Raw genomic sequence first — 20,109 nt, 5'->3', positions numbered from 1 at the left:
TGGAGTTTGCACGTTCTCCCCGTGTCTGCGTGGGTTTCCTCAAGGTGCTCCGATTTCCTCCCACAGTTGGAAGATGTGCTGGTTAGGTGCATTGGTCACGCTAAATTCTCCCTCAGTCGTAGAATCCCTAAAGTGCAGAAGGAGGCCATTTGGCCCATCGAGTCTGCACCAACCACAATCCCACCCAGGCCCTATCCCCATAACCCACATATTTACCCTGATAATCCCCTTGACAGAGGCAAGTTAGCATGGCCAATCCACCTAATCTGTACACCTTTGGGCTGTGGGAGGAAACCAGAGCACCCGGAGGAAACCCACGCAGAGACGGGGGGGAGCCCGTGTTTTCCTTTTTTCATTGGGACGGGGTCCTGAACACCCCCTCCCCGCCTCTTGAGTTGCGACCCCTCCCAGTGGTATCTGATATCCGGAGGCTGGTTGCTCAGTTCTGGAGCAGAGCTTCATCCCTCTGTGTGTCAGACACCAGCCGCACGTCCGATGAACGGTATCGAGTCAAACACTGTACAAGGAGGCCATTCGGCCCATCTGTGCTAGCTCTTTAGTTAGGAGCTGTGTGATAAATTGCAGTGTAATAAGTTGCCGTGTGTGTTAAGTTGCCGTGTGCATTAAGTTGCTGCGTGTTATTTTGTCTCCAGCATGGAGGGTTCGATGGTTCGCCTGCCGGACATTGTAGCTTTGAAGAAGAAGTACAAGGCCTACCTGTACCTGGATGAAGCCCACAGCATCGGGGCAGTGGGGCCTACAGGCCGGGGGGTGGTGGAGTATTTCTCTGTTGACCCCAGGGATATTGACGTGTTGATGGGCACTTTTACCAAAAGCTTCGGGGCAACTGGAGGCTACATTGCTGGCAAGAAGGTAATGTGTAAAAGTGTGCTCCCTCCTCCCCACACCGCATCTGTCTCTCCCTCTGTCTCTCGTTCTCTGCCTCATCCCCGTTACACTCTCTCATACTCTCTTTCTCACTCTTAACCACCTCCCCCTTCCCCCCCCCCCCCCCCGTCCCTACCCACTGTCTCTTATCCCACCTCCATTTCTCTTTCTCTCATTCTTTCATCCCTTGTCTCTCTCTCCCCCACACCCCATCTCTCTCTGTCTCCCACTCTTTCTCGTTCATCTCCCCCCCAGCTCTGTCTTTCTTGCTCTCTCCCTCTCTTTCACACTCTGTCCCTCTTTTTCTCTCTCTCTCCCCCCTCTCTCTCACTCTGCCTCTCTCTCACTCCGCCCCTCTCTCTCTCTCACTCCCCCTCTCTCTCTCTCTCTCTCTCACTCCCCCTCTCTCTCTCTCTCTCACTCCCCCTCTCTCTCTCTCTCTCTCTCTCACTCCCCCTCTCTCTCTCTCTCTCTCTCTCACTCCCCCTCTCTCTCTCTCTCTCTCTCTCACTCCCCCTCTCTCTCTCTCTCACTCCCCCTCTCTCTCTCTCTCTCACTCCCCCCCTCTCTCTCTCTCTCTCTCTCTCTCACACTCCCCCCCTCTCTGTCTCCCGCACTCCCCCGGCTCCCACCCCCCCCATCTCTCACCCTCTTTGTCACTCTCATCCATCTGTCCCTCTCCTTTCCCACTGTACAGGAGTATCTGCTACTGTTTTCCATTTCTTATTTTGTTTTGGAGAAGTCGGTTTAGCCGCGCCTGAGGCAGGAACCAGAGGTTGATGGTTCGAGGTTGTTTTTGTGACTGGAATCCTGTGTCCTGTGACGTAGTTCAGGGATCGGTGCTGGGTCCCCTTGCTGTTTGTGGTGTGCATTAATGATCTCGGTGGGAATCTAGATTAGTGCAGCACGGTGGCACAGTGGTTAGCAATGCTGCCTCACAGCGTCAGGGACACGGGTTCGATTCCAACCTCGGGTCACTGTCTGTGTGGAGTCTGCATGTTCTCCCCGTGTCTGCATGGGTTTCCTCTGGGTGCTCCGGTTTCCTCCCACACTCCAAAGATGTGCAGGTTAGGTGAGATTGACTGTGCTAAATTGCCCCTAGGTGTCAGGGGGATTAGCAGGGTAAATGCATGGGGTTATGGGGATAGGGCTTGGAGGGGATTGTGTTCAGTGCAAACTCTTGGGCCGAATGACCTCATTCTGTATTATAGGGATTGTATGAAAGGAGAGGGTGCCCTTCTTAGGGAGTTGCTGGCATTGGCACATGGAGAAACAGCTTTATTTACCCTAGGACAATGTGGAAGGCACGGGACACAGTTAGTGAGCTGCGTTCGTTTACCGGAATGTTTCTGCGACAGAATGATACAGTGCGCATCGAAACCCAGTGTTTAGTCAACAAAGGGAATCCTCGCAAAATCACAGCTCTGGCGACTGATTGGGGTTGTATTCACGTTTAAGTCACGGGTAGATAGATTTCTGTTCGATAAGGGAAATTAAGGGTTACGGGGAGAAAGCGGGAAAGTGGAACTGATCCACTTCAGATCAGCCATGATCTTATTGAATGGCGGGGCAGGCTCGAGGGGCTAGTTGGCCTACTCCTGCTCCTATTTCTTATGTTCTTAATGTTCAGTCTTTTGCTTGGCTCAGTTCAGGCTGGTCTCTGGTTTGGGGACAGGTTGCTGGATGATGCAGCCATTCCCCGATAAGCTGCGGCCAAGACCAAACCCCGGGGAGATTCTCGCCTCCCTCCCCCCCCCCACCCCACCACATCCCCTCCCCGCCTCCCTCATCACATTCGCGCCCCCCCCCCCCCCAACCTCCCCAACTCCACCCCCACTGTTCATATCTCCCAGCAACACCAGGGGTCAACAATATGACAGAGTCACTAATAAATAAATCATAGAATCCCTACGATGCAGAAGGAGGCCATTCAGCCCATCGAGTCTGCACTGACTCAGCGTCTTATCCAGGCCCTCCACCCCTGCCCGATCCCTGTAACCCCCAGACATTTACCATGGCCAATCCACCCAGCCTGCACGTCTTGGGACACTGAACCAGGTGGGTTTTTCCGACAATGGTTTTATGGCTGTCAGTAGATTCTTAATTCCAGATTTTGTTATTGAATTCAAATTCCACCATCTGCCGTGGCGGGATTCGAACCCGAGTCCCCAGATCATCAGCAGAGTTTCTGGATTCACAGTCTAGCCACTGGGCCATCGTCTCTCAAATACATGTGACAATTGTAAAGCAAAGCAAAGCAAGTCAGAAAGACAGTTGCCAGCTTTTCCCACTTGAAGCCTGAAGCCGGGATTGCTGCGGACCCTCAGACGGTGTCAGACCTCCCCTTTGCGCTGACCATTTCTTTTTGCCGGGTAAATATTAAGTTGCTCGGTGAGAGGGGATTCGGAAATGAATTGAGGGCCGCAGTACCGTTGACCACCTGCTGTGGGTGCTGTCGAGCGTGGGCTGCCTCGGCACATTGCGAGCGGCAGCGGCCCTTAGAGGAGCTCAGTGGTACTGCAGGATCAGAGAAAGTGGGATCCATCCTGCCCTCTGGTGGCCCCCCTTTCCGCCACTTGACCATCTCCCCCCCCACAACATTCGAATAAGAGGCAAGAGCAGATTCCGCCAGGGAAAACAGCTGGAAAAGGTCGGCCCTTGTTCATTTTCACGTTGCTGTGTGTGGGAGCTGGCAGTGTACAAGTTCGCCGCCCCGTTCCCCCATTACAGCAGTGACTATTGTTCAAAAAGGGTACTTCAGGAGGGGCAACACAGTGGTTGGCACTGCTGCCTCACAGCGCCAGGGACCTGGTTCGGTTCCCAGCTTAGGTCACTGCCAGTGCCTCCCCATGTCTGCATGGGTTTCCTCCGGGTGTTCTGGCTTCCTCCCAACAGCCCGAAAGACGTGCTGGTTAGGATGCATTGATGTGGAGATGCCGGTGTTGGACTGGGGTAAACACAGTAAGAAGTCTCACAACACCAGGTGCCAAAGTGGCGTTTGCTACCAAATAAACCTGCTGGATTTTAACCTGGCGTTGTGAGACTTGTTACTAGAATGCATTGGCCATGCTAAATTCTCCCTCCGTGTACCCAAACAGGAATGTGGCGACTAGAGGATTTTTCACAGTAACTTCATTGCAGTGTTAATGTAAGCCGACTTCTGACACAAATAAATAAACTTTAAAACTACTCTGGAAGTGGTGAACGCTGAGTGTGTTAGTATTCGAGCAGTTAACAGCTCACCGCGTCCTGAGAAACCTGTTTGCCTCTTTCTCTAACACGGTTGCCTCTTTTACAGGAACTTGTGGATTATTTACGGGCATATTCACACAGCGCCGTATACGCTGCATCCATGCCTCCACCAATAGCAGAACAGATTATTAGATCACTGAATTGCATCATGGGTCTTGATGGAACTACTATAGGTGAGAAGGGGATAGAATTTGAGGGGTTTTTTTTAGAACATGTTATTGGCATTCTTCTACATTCACTCAGGCTGGCTAATTTTAGTGCAAATTCGCAATATTCAGACATACTTTCTCCTCTTGTATCTGTGTAGTAATCAGCTGTGGTTCAGTGGATACCACTCTTGCCTCTTGTGTCAGGATGTTGGGGCTTCAGCTCCCACTCCAGACAGTGGGGTAGTGGTATTGTCACTGGACTAGCAATCCAGAGACTCAGGACAACATTCGGGGGACCCGGGTTTGAATCCCGACACAGCAGATGGTGAAATTTGAATGCAGTAAAAATCTGGAATTAGGAATGACTGTTGTCAATTGTCATTAAAACCCATCTGATGCCCTTCAGGGAAGGAAATCTCACGGTGGCACAGTGGTTAGCACTGCTGCCTCACAGTACCAGGGAGCCGGGTTCGATTCCCGGCTTGGGTCACCATCTGTGTGGAGTCTGCATGTTCTCCCAGTGTCTGCGTGGGTTTCCTCCAGGTGCTTCGGTTTCCTCCCACAGTCCGAAAGATGTGTTGGTTAGGTGCCTTGGCCATGTTAAATTTTCCTTCAGTGTACCCCAACAGGCACCAGAGTGTGGCGACTCGGTGACTTTCACAGTAACTTCATTGCAGTGTTAATGTAAGCCTGCTTGAGAAACTAGTAAATAAACTTTTTAAAAATGCAAACCTAATCCAGAGTTTCAGAACAATGTTCTGGGGATCCGGTTTTGAATCCTGCCACGGCAGATGGTGGAATTTGAATTCAATTTAAAAAATCTGGAAATTTACTGATGACTCTGAAGCTATTGTTGGAAAAACCCATCTGGTTCACTCATGTCCTTTAGGGAAGGAAATCTGCCATCCTTACCCGGTCTGGCCTACACGTGACTCCAGAACCACAGCGACAATGCGGTTGACTCTCAACTGTCCTTGGACAATTAGGGATGGGCAATAAATGCTGGCCAGCCAGCGATGCCCATGTCCCACGGATGATTGAAAGAAAAGAATGAGAGAATGTCCATTGACACATCTAAGATCCTGCGGAAGGAGTGGATACCAGGAGAATGTGGGGGAGACCAGGGGAACAGAGTTTAGAAATGAGATTCTTGAGAGGGAGCTGGGAACCTGTTTCTCTCGGAGGGTCATTCCTCGTCCATCTGTGGAATTCCATCCCCCAGAGCGCAGTGGAGGTTGCTGGGTCATTGAGTTGACTTGAGGCCGAGTTAGAGGCCATGTTTGATCAACACGGGGCGGGGGTCAAGGGTTATGGGGGCAGGGAGCAGTCAGGAAAATGTTGGGAGAGGTGCTATTTAAATGCAAGTCTTTCCACGTGAGCTGTCAGTTGCATGTGGTTGGTGGATGGTGTCACTGAACAGGGTATTCTGTCTACATCCTCCTCCTCCTCCTCTTCCTCCTCTGCAGGTATCGAGAGAGTGCGACAGTTGGCAGTGAATGCTCGATACTTCAGACAGCGATTGCGGGAACTGGGTTTCATTACCTATGGAAATGAAGATTCCCCAGTCGTACCTTTGCTGCTGTACATGCCTGGAAAAGTCGGGTAGGCTTTGCTATCCTGGTTTTTGTTCTGACCTCGCGTCCCCTGTGAAACACGTTTTATTTCCTATATTAAAGGCTGTGTGTGGATGTAGATTAGTGCGCAACGCTTTCCCTCCTCTGCTCTACATCCTGTTCTCCCCCTAGACCCCCAACTCACACCAGCTCCCACTCTCCCCTCTCCCCCGCTGACCCATGCTACCTCTCAGTTTGGTGATGCTTGATTTTAAAATTCTCGTCCTTGTTTGTAAATCCCTCCCTATCTCTCCAGCCCCCCAGGCTCTCCAAGGTCTCCGTGCTCCTCTAATTCTATCATCTATGGGTGGCACAGTGGATAGCGCTGCTGCCTTACAGCGCCAGGGACCCGGGTTCAATTTCCATCTGGGGTCATCTGTGTGGAGTCTGCACATTCTCCCCGTGTCTACATGGGTTTCCTCCAGGTGCTCCAGTTTGCAACCACAGTTTTAAAGCACATGCTGGTGAGGCAGATTGGCTGTGCTAAATTCTCCCTCAGTGTACCCGAACAGGCCCCGGAGTGTGATGACTAGGGGATTTTCACAGTAACTTCATTGTTGTGTTAATGTAAGCTGACTTGTGACACTAATAAATATGCACAGTAAGAAGTCTCACAATACCAGGTTAAAGTCCAACAGGTTTATTTGGAATCACGAGCTTTCGGAGCACTGCTCCTTCATCAGGTGAATGGAGAGGTAGGTTCACAAACACGGCATATATAGACACAGACATAATTGCAAGATAATTACAGATTGGGATGTGAAGAATGGTTGGAATGTGAGTTTTTACAGGTAATCAAGCCTTTGAAGATACAGATGATGTGAGTGGAGAGGGGGTTAGGCACAGGTTAAAGAGATGTGTATTGTCTCCAGACAGGACAGTTAGTGAGATTTTGCAAGCCCAGACAAGTTGTGGGGGTTACAGGTAGTGTGACATGAACCCAAGATCCCGGTTGAGGCCGTCCTCATGAGTGCGGAACTTGGCTATCAGTTTCTGCTCAGCGATTCTGCGTTGTTGGGTGTCTTGAAGGCCGTCTTGGAGAACACCTATCTGAAGATCGGAGGCTGAATGCCCGTGACTGCTGTGGTGTTCCTCAATACACCAAGATCTTCGTGCATAAGTTCGAGCAAGACTCACCACAGAGGACCTTCAGCCAACACTATACACCAGATACATCCCAATCTTGCAATTGTGTCTGTGTCTATATGTGTCATGTTTGTGAAACCTACCTCTCCACTCACCTGATGAAGGAGCAGCACTCTGAAAGCTCGTGATTCCAAATAAACCTGTTGGACTTTAATCTGGTGTTGTGAGACTTCTTACTGTGCCCACCCCTGTCCAACACCGGCATCTCCACATCAAGGCTCATAAATAAACTTCAGTATCCCCCATTTTAATTACTCCTCTGTTGGTGGTTGATTCAATAGAATTCCCTCCCTAAACCTCTCTGAGTCACAAGAACGTAGGAAATAGAAGCAGGAGTAGGCCAGTTGGCCCTTGAAGCCTGCCCCGATTTCACTATTCATGGTTGATCTATGCTGGTCCCAACTCCATTTCTGCGCCACTTCCCCAGAGCCCTCTATTCCTCAATCTATCAAATATTTATACACCTCCATTTTAAATGCATCTAATGATCCGGCCTTCACCTCCACCACCCTTTGGGACAGAGAATTCTAAACCTCTCTGCTCCTTTAAGATGGCAGAACTCTTTTAAGAGTATTGAGAGGCAGAGGGATCTGGGTGTACAGGTACACAGGCCACTAAAAGTGGCAATGCAGGTGGAGAAGGTAGTCAAGAAGGCATACGGCATGCTTGCCTTCATTGGCCGGGGCATTGAGTTTAAAAATTGGCAAGTCATGTTGCAGCTTTGTAGAACTTCAGTTGGGCCACACTTGGAATATAGTGTTCAATTCTGGTCGCCACACTACCAGAAGACGTGAAGGCTTTGACGAGAGCACAGAAAAGATTTACCAGGATGTTACCTAGAATGGAGAGCAGTAGTTATGAGGAGAAGTTGGAGAAACTCGGTTTGTTCTCACTGGAACAAAATAGGTTGAGGAGCGACCTGATAGAAGTCTACAGGATTATGAGGGGCACGGACAGAGTGGATAGTAAGAAGCTTTTTCCCAGGGTGGAAGAGTCAATTACTAGGGGGCACAGGTTTAAGGTGCGAGGGGCAAGGTTTAAAGGAGATGTATGAGGCAAGTTTTTTACACAGAGGGTGGTGGGTGCCTGGAACTCGCTGCCGGGGGACGTAGTGGAAGCAGATACGATAATGAATTTTAAGGGGCGATTGACAAATACATGAATAGGATGGGAATAGAGGGATCTGGTCCCCAGAAGGGCAGGGGGTTTTAGTTCAGTTGGGCAGCATGGTCAGTGCAGGCTTGGAGGGCCGAAGGGCCTGTCCCTGTGCTGGAATTTTCTTTGTTCTTTACTCCTTTCAACGAGCATCTTTAACCAAGCTATTGGCCATCTGTCCTAGTATTGCTGTATGTGGTGTAATGTCGTATTTCATTCGACAAACTAAGGTACCTTTTTCAATGTTAAAGTTGCACGAGAAATGCCGGGTCTTTTGTTGGTGATCACTGTTGTTGTGACTGGAATCTCTGTTTGCAGTGCGTTTGCCAGGAGAATGTTGAAGAAGAACATCGGTGTGGTGGTGGTGGGCTTTCCAGCCACTCCCATTGTGGAATCACGGGCTCGCTTCTGTCTGTCCGCAGCCCACACGCGGCAGATGTTGGACACAGTGAGTACCTGCCGAGCATTCGCAGAGTTGATGCAAAGGGGGTGCAGGAGTAGCGGTTTCTGGGTGTACATGTATGTATGCAGGAAAAGCAGTGGCGTAGCGGTATAGTAATCCACTGGACTAGTAATCCAAAAGTCGTGCCGGTTAGGGTGCACTGGCTGGGCTAAATTCTCCCTCAGTGTACCTGAACAGGCGCCAGAGTGTAGTAACTAGTGGATTATCACAGTAACTTCATTGCAGTGTTAATGTAAGCCTACTTGTGACACTAATAAATAAACTTTAAAAACTTAAACCTAACCCAGAGTCCCGGGGCAATGCTCTGGGGAACCCGGGTTCAAATTCCTCCACGGCAGATGGTGAAATTTGAATTCAATAAAATAATATCTGGAATGAAGAACCTACTGATGACCATGGAACCGTTGTCAGTTGTCAAAAAAATACCCATCTGGTTCACTCATGCCCTTTAGGGAAGGAAATCTGCCGTCCTTACCCGGTCTGGCCTACACGTGACTCCAGAGCCACAGCAATGTGGTTGACTCTCAGTTGCCCTCTGGGATGGAGGGCATTTAGGGATGAGCAACAAATGCTGCCCCAGCCAATGACACCCATGTCCCATAAGAGAAAATGTGCATAAATCATGAGAGGAGAGAGTGGTTATTAAAGCACGCGGTATCCGAGGCTTCATTAATAGACACATAGAGAGCAAGGAGGATAGAATAAATAAATCACTGCTCCAAGACACTAGCATAAAATACTACTTGATTTGATTTGATTTATTATTGTCACATGTATTAGTATATAGTGAATAGTATTGTTTCTTGCACTCTGTACAGACAAAGCATACTGTTCGTAGAGAAGGAAACATGAGGGTGCAGAATGTAGTGTTACAGTCACAGCTAGGGTGTAGAGAAATATCAACTTAATGTAAGGTAGGTCCGTTCAAAAGTCTGATGGCAGCAGGGAAGAAGCTGCTCTTGCATCAGTTGGTACATGACCTCAGACTTTTTCCCAGTGGAAGAACATGGAAGAGAGAATGTCCGGGGTGTGTGGAGTTCTTGATTATGCTGGCTGCTTTTCCGAAGCAGTGGGAAGTGTAGACAGAATCAGTGGTGGGGAGGCTGGTTTGAGTGATGGACTGGGCTACATGCACGACCCTTTGTAGTTTCTTGAATTATTCATCCAGCCCTGGGCACCACAGTTTAGGAAGGATGCGAGGGCATTGGAGAGGATGCAGAAAGGATTCACCAGAATGGTTCCAGGGATGTAGCAGAGAGGGTTCCTGAAGATAATAACAGTTAGTGGACTTCCACAAGGCATTTGATAAAGTGACAGATACCAGACTTGTCCAGCAAAGCCAAAGTCCAGAGAATAGAGGGGACCAGAGCAGTATGGATACAAGATTGGCTGACTGACAAGGGACACATAGTTGGAGCAAACAGTTGCTTTTCAGTTGCTCAATTCTCATCATTTTGTCATTGACAAGAGGGCAGGGGAGATATTCTGGGTAAGATATTCTGCCAGAGAGTCATTGCACACTAGGTGGGCCAAATGGCCTCTTCTGTTCTGCAAGGGTTCTATGATTCTCTGCCTTCACCATCTGGGCCCTAAGTTCTGGAACCATCTCCCCAAATCTCTCCATCTCTCTCTCCTCTTTTTAGATGCTCCTTACAACCTGAAACTGTAACCAAACTTTCCCTCAAATGTGGCTTGTGTGAAATTTTGGTTTGCTGTTTGTTCCTGTGAAGCGCAGTAGGCGCTGTATAAATGCACATTGTTTTTCAAAAATTCTTTCGTGGGATATGGGTGTTGCCGGCTGGGCCAGTATTTGTCGCTCGTCACTAATTGTCCCTTGAACTGATTGACTAGCCGTGGGCCTCTTCAGACTCACTTAAGAGTCAGCCACATTGCTGTGGCTCTGGGGTCACGTGTAGGCCAGACCGGGTAAGGGTGGCAGATTCCCTTCCTTAAAGGGACATTAATGAACCAGGTGGGTTTTTCCGATAATCGACACGGCCACTTTTACTAAGACTGGATTTATTGATGGAATTTAAATTCCGCTAGCCACCACGGTGGAATTTGAACCCGCTTCTCCAGAGCATTCAATCTGGGTTTCTGGATGATTATACCCAGTGATAATACCACTACACCAACCTCTGCCAAGCTTATTAAGGCAGCAACTGACCTTATGTGATAGAACAAGGAGAAGTACAGCACAGGAACAGGCCCATGGGCCCTCCAAGCCCGTGCCGATCGTGATGCCCTAACTAAACGAAATAAACCCTTCTGCCCTTACTCGGTCCGTATCCCTCTATTCCCTCCCTATCCATCTGCCCATCCAGGTGCCTAATGTTGCTGATGTGCCTGCTTCCTCTGGCAGCGCGTTCCAGGCACCCCATCACTCTCCCCCCCCGCCCCCACACATCCCCTGTGGATCTTTCACAGGGATTGTATGTCGGGGGGTTCTGGCAGGAGGCACCAGGTTTTAACAGAGGAAATCATTGTTGGTGCAGGAGTGAGGGATTCCCTTGAGCATCCCCGAGCCTGACTGGAGTAAACCACAGTATATTAAGGTGCAACCTGGAGCCACTAGAGGGCAGTTTACACCCTGCAATGGAGTAGATCTTGTTTATATGGGAACTGGAGGAGGCCATTCAGCCCCTCAAGTCTGTTCCACCGTCCAATTTAGTTCATTTGTGAGTGTCACAAGTAGGCTTACCTTAGCGCTGCAGTGAAGTTACTGTGAAAACCCCCGAGTCGCAACACTCCTGTTGGGGTAACACTGAGGGAGAATTTGGCACGGCCAATGCACCCTAACCAGCACGTCTTTCGGAAGGAAACCCACGCCGACACAGGGAGAACGTGCAAACTCCGCAAAGCCCTTGCTGCAGTGAGGGGCAGCGGTGCTAATCACCGTGCCGCCCGTTCAGTAACATCAAGATTTATCTATCTCTTTACTCCATTAACCCGCCTTGGGCTGCGCCTCTTTTGCATCTCTGTAACCTCCTCCAGCTCCACAACCTTCTGAGATACACGTGCTGCACCAATTCTCACCTTTTTGTGTAGTCCTGAATTTAGCCGTTCCAACACTGATGGCCAGACCTTCAGCTGAATGGACCCCACGCCCAGAGAATTCCCTCAGTCACCCTCCCCACCACTCAATTTTCATCTTTAAGGAGCTTCTCGAAACCAAACTCTTCGACCTCTGCCTCAATTAGCTCTTCATCTAGCTCGCTGTCAAATTCTATTTGTTAATCGGCTCCGAAGAGCATCTTAGTGATGTTATAGGTGCTGTGTCTAGGGCGGCACGGTGGCACAGTGGGTTAGCACTGCTGCTTCACAGCTCTAGGGTCCTGGGTTCGATTCCCGGCTCGGGTCACTGCCTGTGTGGAGGTTGCACATTCTCCTCGTTACTGCGTGGGTTTCCTCCGGGCGCTCTGGTTTCCTCCCACAGTCCAAAGATGTGCGGGATAGGTTGATTGTCCATGCTAAGAAATTGTCCCTTAGTGTTGAGGGAGGTGTAGGTCAGAGGGATTGGTGGGTATAATATGTAGGGATATGGGAGTAGGGCCTGGGTGGGATTGTGTTCAGTCCAGACTCGATGGGCCGAAGGGCCTCTTTCTGCACTGTAGGGTTCTATGATTCTGTGTGACTGCGGGTTGCTGGTGTTTTTGTTGTTGTTAAAGCCTTGGACAGCTGAAATCCACCAGCTACACCTTCAACGTTGTCAAATGGCCCTTCAGGCAGCACAGTGGTTAGCACTGCTGCCACCCAGCACCAGAGACCCAGGTTCAATTCCCATCTTGGGTCACTGTCTGTGTGAAGTTTGCACGTTCTCCCCGTGTCCGCATGGGTTTCCTCCAGTTGCCTCCCGCAGCCCGAATGAGGTACAGGTTAGGTGCATTGCTGGATTGCCCCTCAGTGTCCCAGAATGTGTAGGTTAGATGGACTAGTGATGGGAAATGTGTGGGGTTACGGGGATAGAGCGAGGGGTTGGTGGTGGGGAGGGGTGGAGTTACTCTGTCAGAGAGTTGGTGCAGACCCGACGGGCTGAACGGCCTCCTCTGCACTGCAGGGATGTTATGATTCTACGCTGGATGATCTGGAAAGGAGATTGGATGGAGACTTAGAGCTACAGGGATAGAACAGAGGAATGGGAATGACTGGATTTCCCTACAGAGGGACAGCATAGACTCAATGGGCCGAAGGGCTCCTTCTGTGCGGTACTGGCTCTCTGGGCGGAACATAACGTCGCTGACACTTCCAGGCACCATCTATATTGCAGTGGGCTCGGAGGGTAACTGGTGTCGATCCCTACGTTGCGACAGTTCGCCCCGGTTCCTGGTTGGTTGAGATGTTGGCCGGCTGCGACGGGCGGCGTAGAAATGTGCGTCTTTCTGACGGACGGGCGTTATCTGTTTCAGGTGCTGAACGTCCTGGACGAGATGGGCGACTACCTCCAGTTCAAGTACTCCAGGCAGTCGCCCGGGGTTCAGCCGGAGGCCTGCGACGAGCCAGACTTTGAGATAGAAGACTGAAGTGGCCCCTTCGCGGGGTGTGGACTGCGAGCAAAGCAATTTGTGTCACAACGCACACGACGCCTGCCCACCCCCACCCCCTCCCCTCTCACCCCACCCTCCGCTGCGACCCAGCGACGGAAACAGCAGCCACGCACGTGCCGATCGGAGGGGGTGTGCGTCGGGGGGAGGGGAGGGGGTGGGGGGTTGGTAGAATCGAGGAAGGAGAGAGGAGGCTGCCGCGAGGTGACACACTTTGTGCGCGGGCGCGCAGCGGGGACCGAACGAACAAACGAGCGAGCGAGCGAGCGATCCGGGGCAGGGTGACTCCCCCGTGACCCCGTCCCGCCAGCACGGCCCTCAGACGCACGCTCCCAGCGGAGTGAGACCAACGAGGAGAGAGAGAGAATCCGTGAGCCTCCTTTGCAAAGCCCCGCATGTGTTCGCTCGCGCGCACTGTTTGGGGTGTTTTAAAGGAAAAAAGGTTATTTAACGAGAGAGCAATCGTTGTTGTTACTCCAAGTGAGCATTTAAACTGTTCGATTTTTATTTTTAAGAAAGAAGATATTTCTATGCAACTGTTGCAATAAATAGTTAATTCAGGAATTAGCCGAAAGGTTAAACTCAGGCATGTTTGGGTTGGGTCTTTGTTGGAATTTTATTGACCTGCCATTGGGGGTGATAGCGTTTCGGGACAGCGGATGTTTTGATCGGGGGGTGGGGGGGTTGGGGATTTTTGCCGGTGGGGGCTGGGGTTGTAATTTTGCCAAAGAACTGTCTGACCACACGAGATTTCTGTTCGAAATGTTGTGGAAGTAGAATATTTCCTGTAAATACAGAGATTATTATAATTTTTGTAAACCTTTTTTTTTTCCCCCGACGTCCTATTGAAACTCATTTAAAACGTGGTCCTGTGAGTTGGGGGGGAGGGGGGGTGCGGTGTTGCAGTGTGTGGTTGTGGGGGTGAGTGGAGTGGTGGGTGGGAGGGGGTGCAGTGTGTGTGTGTGGGGGGGGTGGTGGGTGAGTGGCGCAGAATATTTTTAGATGTGCATTCAGAATGTCCCCAGAGAACAGTTCACCCGATTTTTAAACCTGTGAAATTCTGTCCACGAACAGGATTGTAATCTTTAAGAAGTTTTTATTGATGTGGGGTGGGGGGGGGCGGGTGGGATAGGGAGGGGGGTGATTGAAAAGGTTAGTTACTGTGGGCCGTCTATTCCGGATGGTGCTGTGGTTTCTCTTTCAAATTTAATTTAATTTAATTTCTCGTTGCCTTGTTCTTCATTCGGTCGAGTTCCACGCCTCCCCGCTCCCCCCCCCACCCACTTCTGCAACCGTAGTGGGGGGGGGGGGGGGGGGGGGCAGGGGGCAGGGGTTTTACTTTAGCCCGAACAACTGCTGCCCTCTTGACCACTGCTGTGAATCCTCTTGCCGTGAGAGCTAATCTGCGTCATGACCACCTCTCGTCTCAGGGAAAGCTGACTTCACCGCTCTCGATCCGGGCCTGAATTCAAACCTCGCGAGAGATAGACTGCGGCAGCTGGATCACCTGAACCCCAGAATCGCACCCCCCCCCCTCATTCAGCACAAAGGTAGCGACCGATTCGACTTCCTGGTGCACCAAAGTTGCTCATTCTGTCCGCGCAACGTGGATGACGATTGGTGGATGTGTTTTTTTTTAAAATTCACATTGCTGTGGTCCTCGGATCTGTGGATAAGTTTGTAATCGTTGGGTTTATGGATTGGTCTGTGATCATTGGGCCTATAGATTGGCTTGTGGGCGTTGGCCCTATTAATTAGTTTGTGATCCTCAGGACCTATTGATTAGTTTGTGATCCTTGGGGCCTATTGATTAGTTTGTGATCCTGGGGCCTATTGATTAGTTTGTGATCCTTGGGGCCTATTGATTAGTTTGTGATCCTCGGGACTGTTGATTAGTCTGTGATCCTCGGGACTGTTGATTAGTTTGTGATCCTTGGGGCCTATTGATTAGTTTGTGATCCTTGGGGCCTATTGATTAGTTTGTGATCCTTGGGCCTATTGATTAGTTTGTATCCTTGGGCCTATTGATTAGTCTGTGATCCTCGGGCCTGTTGATTAGTTTGTGATCCTTGGGGCCTATTGATTAGTTTGTGATCCTCGGGGCCTATTGATTAGTTTGTGATCCTTGGGGCCTATAGATTGGTTTGTGATCCTCGGGGCCTAGCCATTTAGTTTGTGACCATTGGGCCTACAGTTAGATTTGTGGGTGTTGGGCCTACTGAAATGTTGTTTTAAGAAAATTGAAGATTTATAATGGTTTTTTTAAAGCTGCATCGATCATTTTGATTCACTATTCAGCCCAGAATGTATCTCGATTTGCAACGTGCCTACAGTCAAGGTTGTTAGTTCATTACCCCTTCCAGTAGAGGAAGTTTTCAGAATTCAATCTCCGTTAAATATCCCGGATTCCAAACACGGGAGTAATTCTAAACCAGCAGTCCTTAATTAATCCTTCCGTTCCATAGCATTGAGCAGTGCAGGTTATGTTATCATAGTGGATCCAAAACTTCAATTGCCTTTTATCTCCAGTATCTGTATCAATGTCATCTCAGAATGTCACTGATTGCAAACTCTCCCTCTCCTGAATTGTGTTTCCGAGGAGGCAGCATGAGAATAAGAATTACTGAAATTGTAGATTCGCAAACAATTATTGTCGTGCGTTTGCGGAATTTGTCTAGCGCCCGGCAACCCCAGTAGCAGCACTGAAGCAAGCTGACAGCGAAAAAGGACACTGACTCTTCCCCGCAGAACCGGAGAGGTTGGAGTTGTTTGCACGGAACTGCTGTGCCACCTGTTGTACGCCACTTAATCTGTCAGTGTTTGCACTCTCTGGGAGAACTTGCTCTCTGGATTGGAGATAGAATAGTGTCACTCCCACGGACCCGTGACGGCAGGTGCAGCTCATGTCGAGCGAGGCCAGGGTTTGAACAGAACTTCCGCGTCGTAGCTGCACAAGCGTTGCTGTCCCGGATGCACTTTATTAAAAAAATAGCAGCACATGTTGACCCCCGCTTTTACAGCGTCAGCTGTGGCTCAGTGATATAGCCCTGTCACCTCTGAGTCAGAAGGTTGTGGGTTCAACGCCCTCTCCAGAGAGCTGGGCGCACAAATCCAGCTGGACACTCCCAGTGCAGTACTGAGGGAGTGCCACACAGTTGGAGGTGCTGCCATTCACGTGCTACAAGGTCCCTTCTCCTGTCTCAGGTGAACGTAAAGTGATCCCATTCCCACTATTTTGGCATTGTTTGCGGAACGCGGAAGTGTGGTGTTATAGGATGGACTCCAGGCCTGTGCTTGACACTCTGGGTGGGATATTCCGGCTGCGTTTGCCCCAAGACTGGAAAATCCCGCCCAAAGTCAACAACCTTTGCGTGGTCCATGTCCTGCCCACTACGATTCCCGTGGTGGGAGGGGCAGGAAAATTCCCCCCTTTTGTGTCTCTGATTTGGGCGGCCCAGGTGAAATATCTCCTCAGGGATCGGAATCACTAGATTCCCTTTATTTATAAACCCTATTCCACTCCTAAGAGTGCTTGAGGTACACAGTCAGAATCCGGAGTGTTAGTGGCCCTGATGCTCCTCAGTATGTACACACAGGTGAGGCTCCCAGATTGGGCAGACAATCGTCACCTCAATCTGGGAGCTCGTACTCCAAGATCCCCACCCTTCAGGAGCAGGGTCTAGAGTTTTCTCAGGTGTCTGGGCCAGTATTTATCCCTCAGTCCACATCACAGAAAGGGAACGACTTGGTTGTTTTCAGGATGTGCTTTGTGGGAGCGTGCTGGACACACGTTAGCTGCCAGGTTTCACACGTTAACTCTTCAAAACAATTTCATTGGCCCCCAAAAGCATTTTGGGGTGACTTGCAAGGTCGTGAAAGGTGTTATAAAAATGCAAATCTGTATTGTTGTAGGGAACAAGTGAGGGAACAGGGAGCGTAGAGTGACCATGAGAAATTGCGCTCACCATGCTCAGAGTAAGTATTGTCCCATCTAAGGTAGCACATACACAGCGATGTATGTGTGATCGCAGTGAGGGAGTGTGCACACTTTTACCCCAGGCTAACACCAATTGGGCAGAAATAGAACTTTCTCACTTGCCAACCTAAAGATGTTTTGATGTTTTATTACTGAGAGGGACTCGAATCCGTGGTGGGTCAGGGCTGCGCAAGTCAGAGAGGCACAGTGTTAAAAATGGCAAGACGGCGGCACAGTGGTTAGTACTGCTGCCCCTCAGCGTCAGGCACCCGGACTCCACTTCCTGGCTTGGTTCCCTGTCTGTGTGGAGTTTGCACATTCTCCCCGTGTCTGTGTGGGTGGGTTTCCTCTGGGTGCTCCAGTTTCCTCCCACAATCCAAAGATGTACAGGTTAGGTGGATTGGCCATGCTAAATTGCCCCTTAGTGTCCAAAGATGTACAGGTTAGGTGGATTGGCCATGCTAAATTGCCCCTTAGTGTCCAAAGATGTGTAGGTTAGGGGGATTGGCCATGCTAAATTGCCCCTTAGTGTCCAAAGATGTGTAGGTTAGGGGAATTAGGGGGTAAATATGTGGGGTTACGGGTAGGGCCTGGGTGGGATTGTTGTTGGTGCAAGCTCGATGGGCTGAATGGCCTCCTGCTGCACTAAATTGCCTCTTAGTGTCCAAAGATGTGTAAATTAGGGGGATTACGTAAATGCGTGGGGTACAGGAATGCACTGTTCTGTCAGAGAGTGGGTATAGACTCGTTGGGCCGAATGGCCTCCCGCACTGTAGGGATTCTATGAATAAGTCTTGAGCCCATCGTGTAACACGGCACTTCTGAGTTCTTGAGCTGCTTCGACCTGAGATTAGAAAATATAAATCTACCAGGTTGCTAAATTGAGTCTGAATTAATCCGAGCTGGAGGCTGCAAAAAGAGGATGTCTTCCTCTGCGTTTGAAACTGTGGCACTTTGCTTTTGCAACCAACAGTCTAGCCTCTAACATGCTTAACCTCCCAGAGGGGGATGCGCTCCCTTGCCTCGTTCCCTTGTCTCCCTCGCCTTGCTGTGCGCAAAATTCTGCTTATCCCCAAGCTTAACTCGGGAGCGGGGGGGTGGGGTGTGTGGTGGTGGGGGGTGGGGTGTGGTGGGGTGGGGGTGTGCATGACTCTGTGCGGGAGGGCATCTGACTTTGCACCTTTTCACAGCAGCCTTGCCACGGAGCACTGTGTCCTTGTTGCACCCAATTTGCTGAAGTAACTTTAGCCTTTCTCATTTCCACATTGGCACTATTACCAAGATTGGCACTACTACCACTGAGCTTGCTGTAAGAAGTCCCAGTTTTATATGTTGCGGCAATTGTTCGTGGCCCGTTAAACTGCCCCTATTAATCAGTCTGTGTACCATTACTGCGTTAGACTGAAGCTTAACAGTCTCCGGGATCATTAGCGAGATCTGGATTCCTAAGAAGTATCTGGGTTTGATGAAAATGTTTCCGTAATTTCTGATTGTTGTGAGCTGTAAAGTAAGGCATGACTGGGCCTAAAGGAGAGCAGGTCCACAGATTTTACAGGCTTATTGGCCTCGGTGGATTAAATGTTTGCCAAAACTATTCTCAACGAGGTTACTAACACTCAGCAAATGTCAATTCAGTTGTTCAAAAAGTGCATAATTTCCTCCCCTGAGCAGCTCAGACTAAGAAAGTTTCCTTGAGAATTTTTTTTTCATTCTGCGAGAGCTGAGGTGAACTTGCATCCGGTTTTTAATTGGAATACATCCCCTGTTGTTTAAACGATGAAGAGAGTATCATCCTTACAGCCCCGCGTGACACACTCGTCCGAGAACCTGAGTACCCCCCCCCAACCACCCGGGCCTTTGTAAGGGGTCTTGTTACCTCCTCAGGGAAAACACACACAGCCATCCGTTAATGGGCATATGGTAGAACGGGACTTGGGTATCTCTGGGAGAAAAGAAAAGACACCTGCAGTCAAAGTTTTTTCGTCCTGCACTCATCAGGACAATTTCACAAGACTGCCAAATGGAAAGAGGAACAACAGTTTACACCGCATGGGAAGAGAGCACCAATTGGTTTGCAAGTGAAGCAATCAGCACGCACTGGCCAACCAATCAACTGTTGTCGTCTCATGAGGGGAGGGTCTATTTATTTTTATGTTACGCTTCTAACCCTTTTTAATCTAGTTGGGTCGTGGGGCGGAGGGGCAATGAGAGAAAGAGGCAAATGGCAGCCATCCAAACCCTGGTAGTTAGAAGGACGAGGGACATGCCAACCATTTTGTTATGGCAGCTTCATCTGGGCTGAGGAAAACATTCTAAGACAGTTGAGGTCCACCTGAGGAAGGCAGCACCAAACGCGGATGGAAACGCACACCACTTAGATTTGCATTTTGAGGATCATGCCGCAGTTGTGGGGAGGAAGTTTATTGACTTCCTGGGAGCCAGTGTTAGAATCCAAGGTTCGGAGGTCCTACATTTCAGGTTGTCTGACTTAACGCTAAAGGCCGAACACTCATCGCAGGTTTAAACCTCTGCTTTTGAGTGATTGTTACCTTGCCTTCTCACGTTAGTACACGCACTCTGATAATTCACCCATGTTTCTACCAACAGTTAACGCTGGTTCCTTGTGTTTACACGGTGCTGTGGCCAACGAAAGGATTAGTAAAGGTGCAACGTTAAGCTCTGTCCTTCTAACCTAGAATCTCTGCTGACCAGGGTTTGAGCGAATTCTCTCCCCGGTGTCAGAGCTGCCTTGAATCTCTCTAGATTCATTAGCCATTTCAGATAAACTCGATCGCCTGCTCTTAGCCTGAATTTCCACAGACCATCCCTGCTGTTTTTAAAGGATTGCACTGTCATTTCAACTGGGACAAAGAAAGAGATTTGACTCTTGATTATACTTGGAAGAAGAGATTTCCAGTGGGATTAT

At 49.8% G+C, this 20,109-nt stretch overlaps 1 protein-coding gene across 1 annotated transcript in view; it reads left to right on the top strand.

The window, feature by feature from the left end:
* The window catches only part of sptlc3 (serine palmitoyltransferase, long chain base subunit 3), a 79,484-nt gene extending 66,212 nt beyond the window's left edge, over positions 1 to 13,272 (top strand). Inside the window, exons 8-12 of the mRNA XM_080199721.1 lie at positions 654 to 873; positions 4,187 to 4,313; positions 5,756 to 5,891; positions 8,522 to 8,651; positions 13,073 to 13,272. Of these exons, the coding sequence (XP_080055847.1) occupies positions 654 to 873; positions 4,187 to 4,313; positions 5,756 to 5,891; positions 8,522 to 8,651; positions 13,073 to 13,186 (727 nt within the window). The 3' untranslated portion in view covers positions 13,187 to 13,272. The remainder of the gene's footprint in view (positions 1 to 653; positions 874 to 4,186; positions 4,314 to 5,755; positions 5,892 to 8,521; positions 8,652 to 13,072) is intronic.
* Positions 13,273 to 20,109: the final 6,837 nt, after the last annotated feature.

The sequence above is a fragment of the Carcharhinus amblyrhynchos genome, chromosome 12, assembly GCF_965287045.1.
Source record: "Carcharhinus amblyrhynchos chromosome 12, sCarAmb.v2.hapA, whole genome shotgun sequence".
Lineage (NCBI taxonomy): Eukaryota > Metazoa > Chordata > Chondrichthyes > Carcharhiniformes > Carcharhinidae > Carcharhinus > Carcharhinus amblyrhynchos.
Note: the sequence above shows the minus strand (reverse complement) of the source record. Positions and strands in the feature narration are given on the sequence as shown.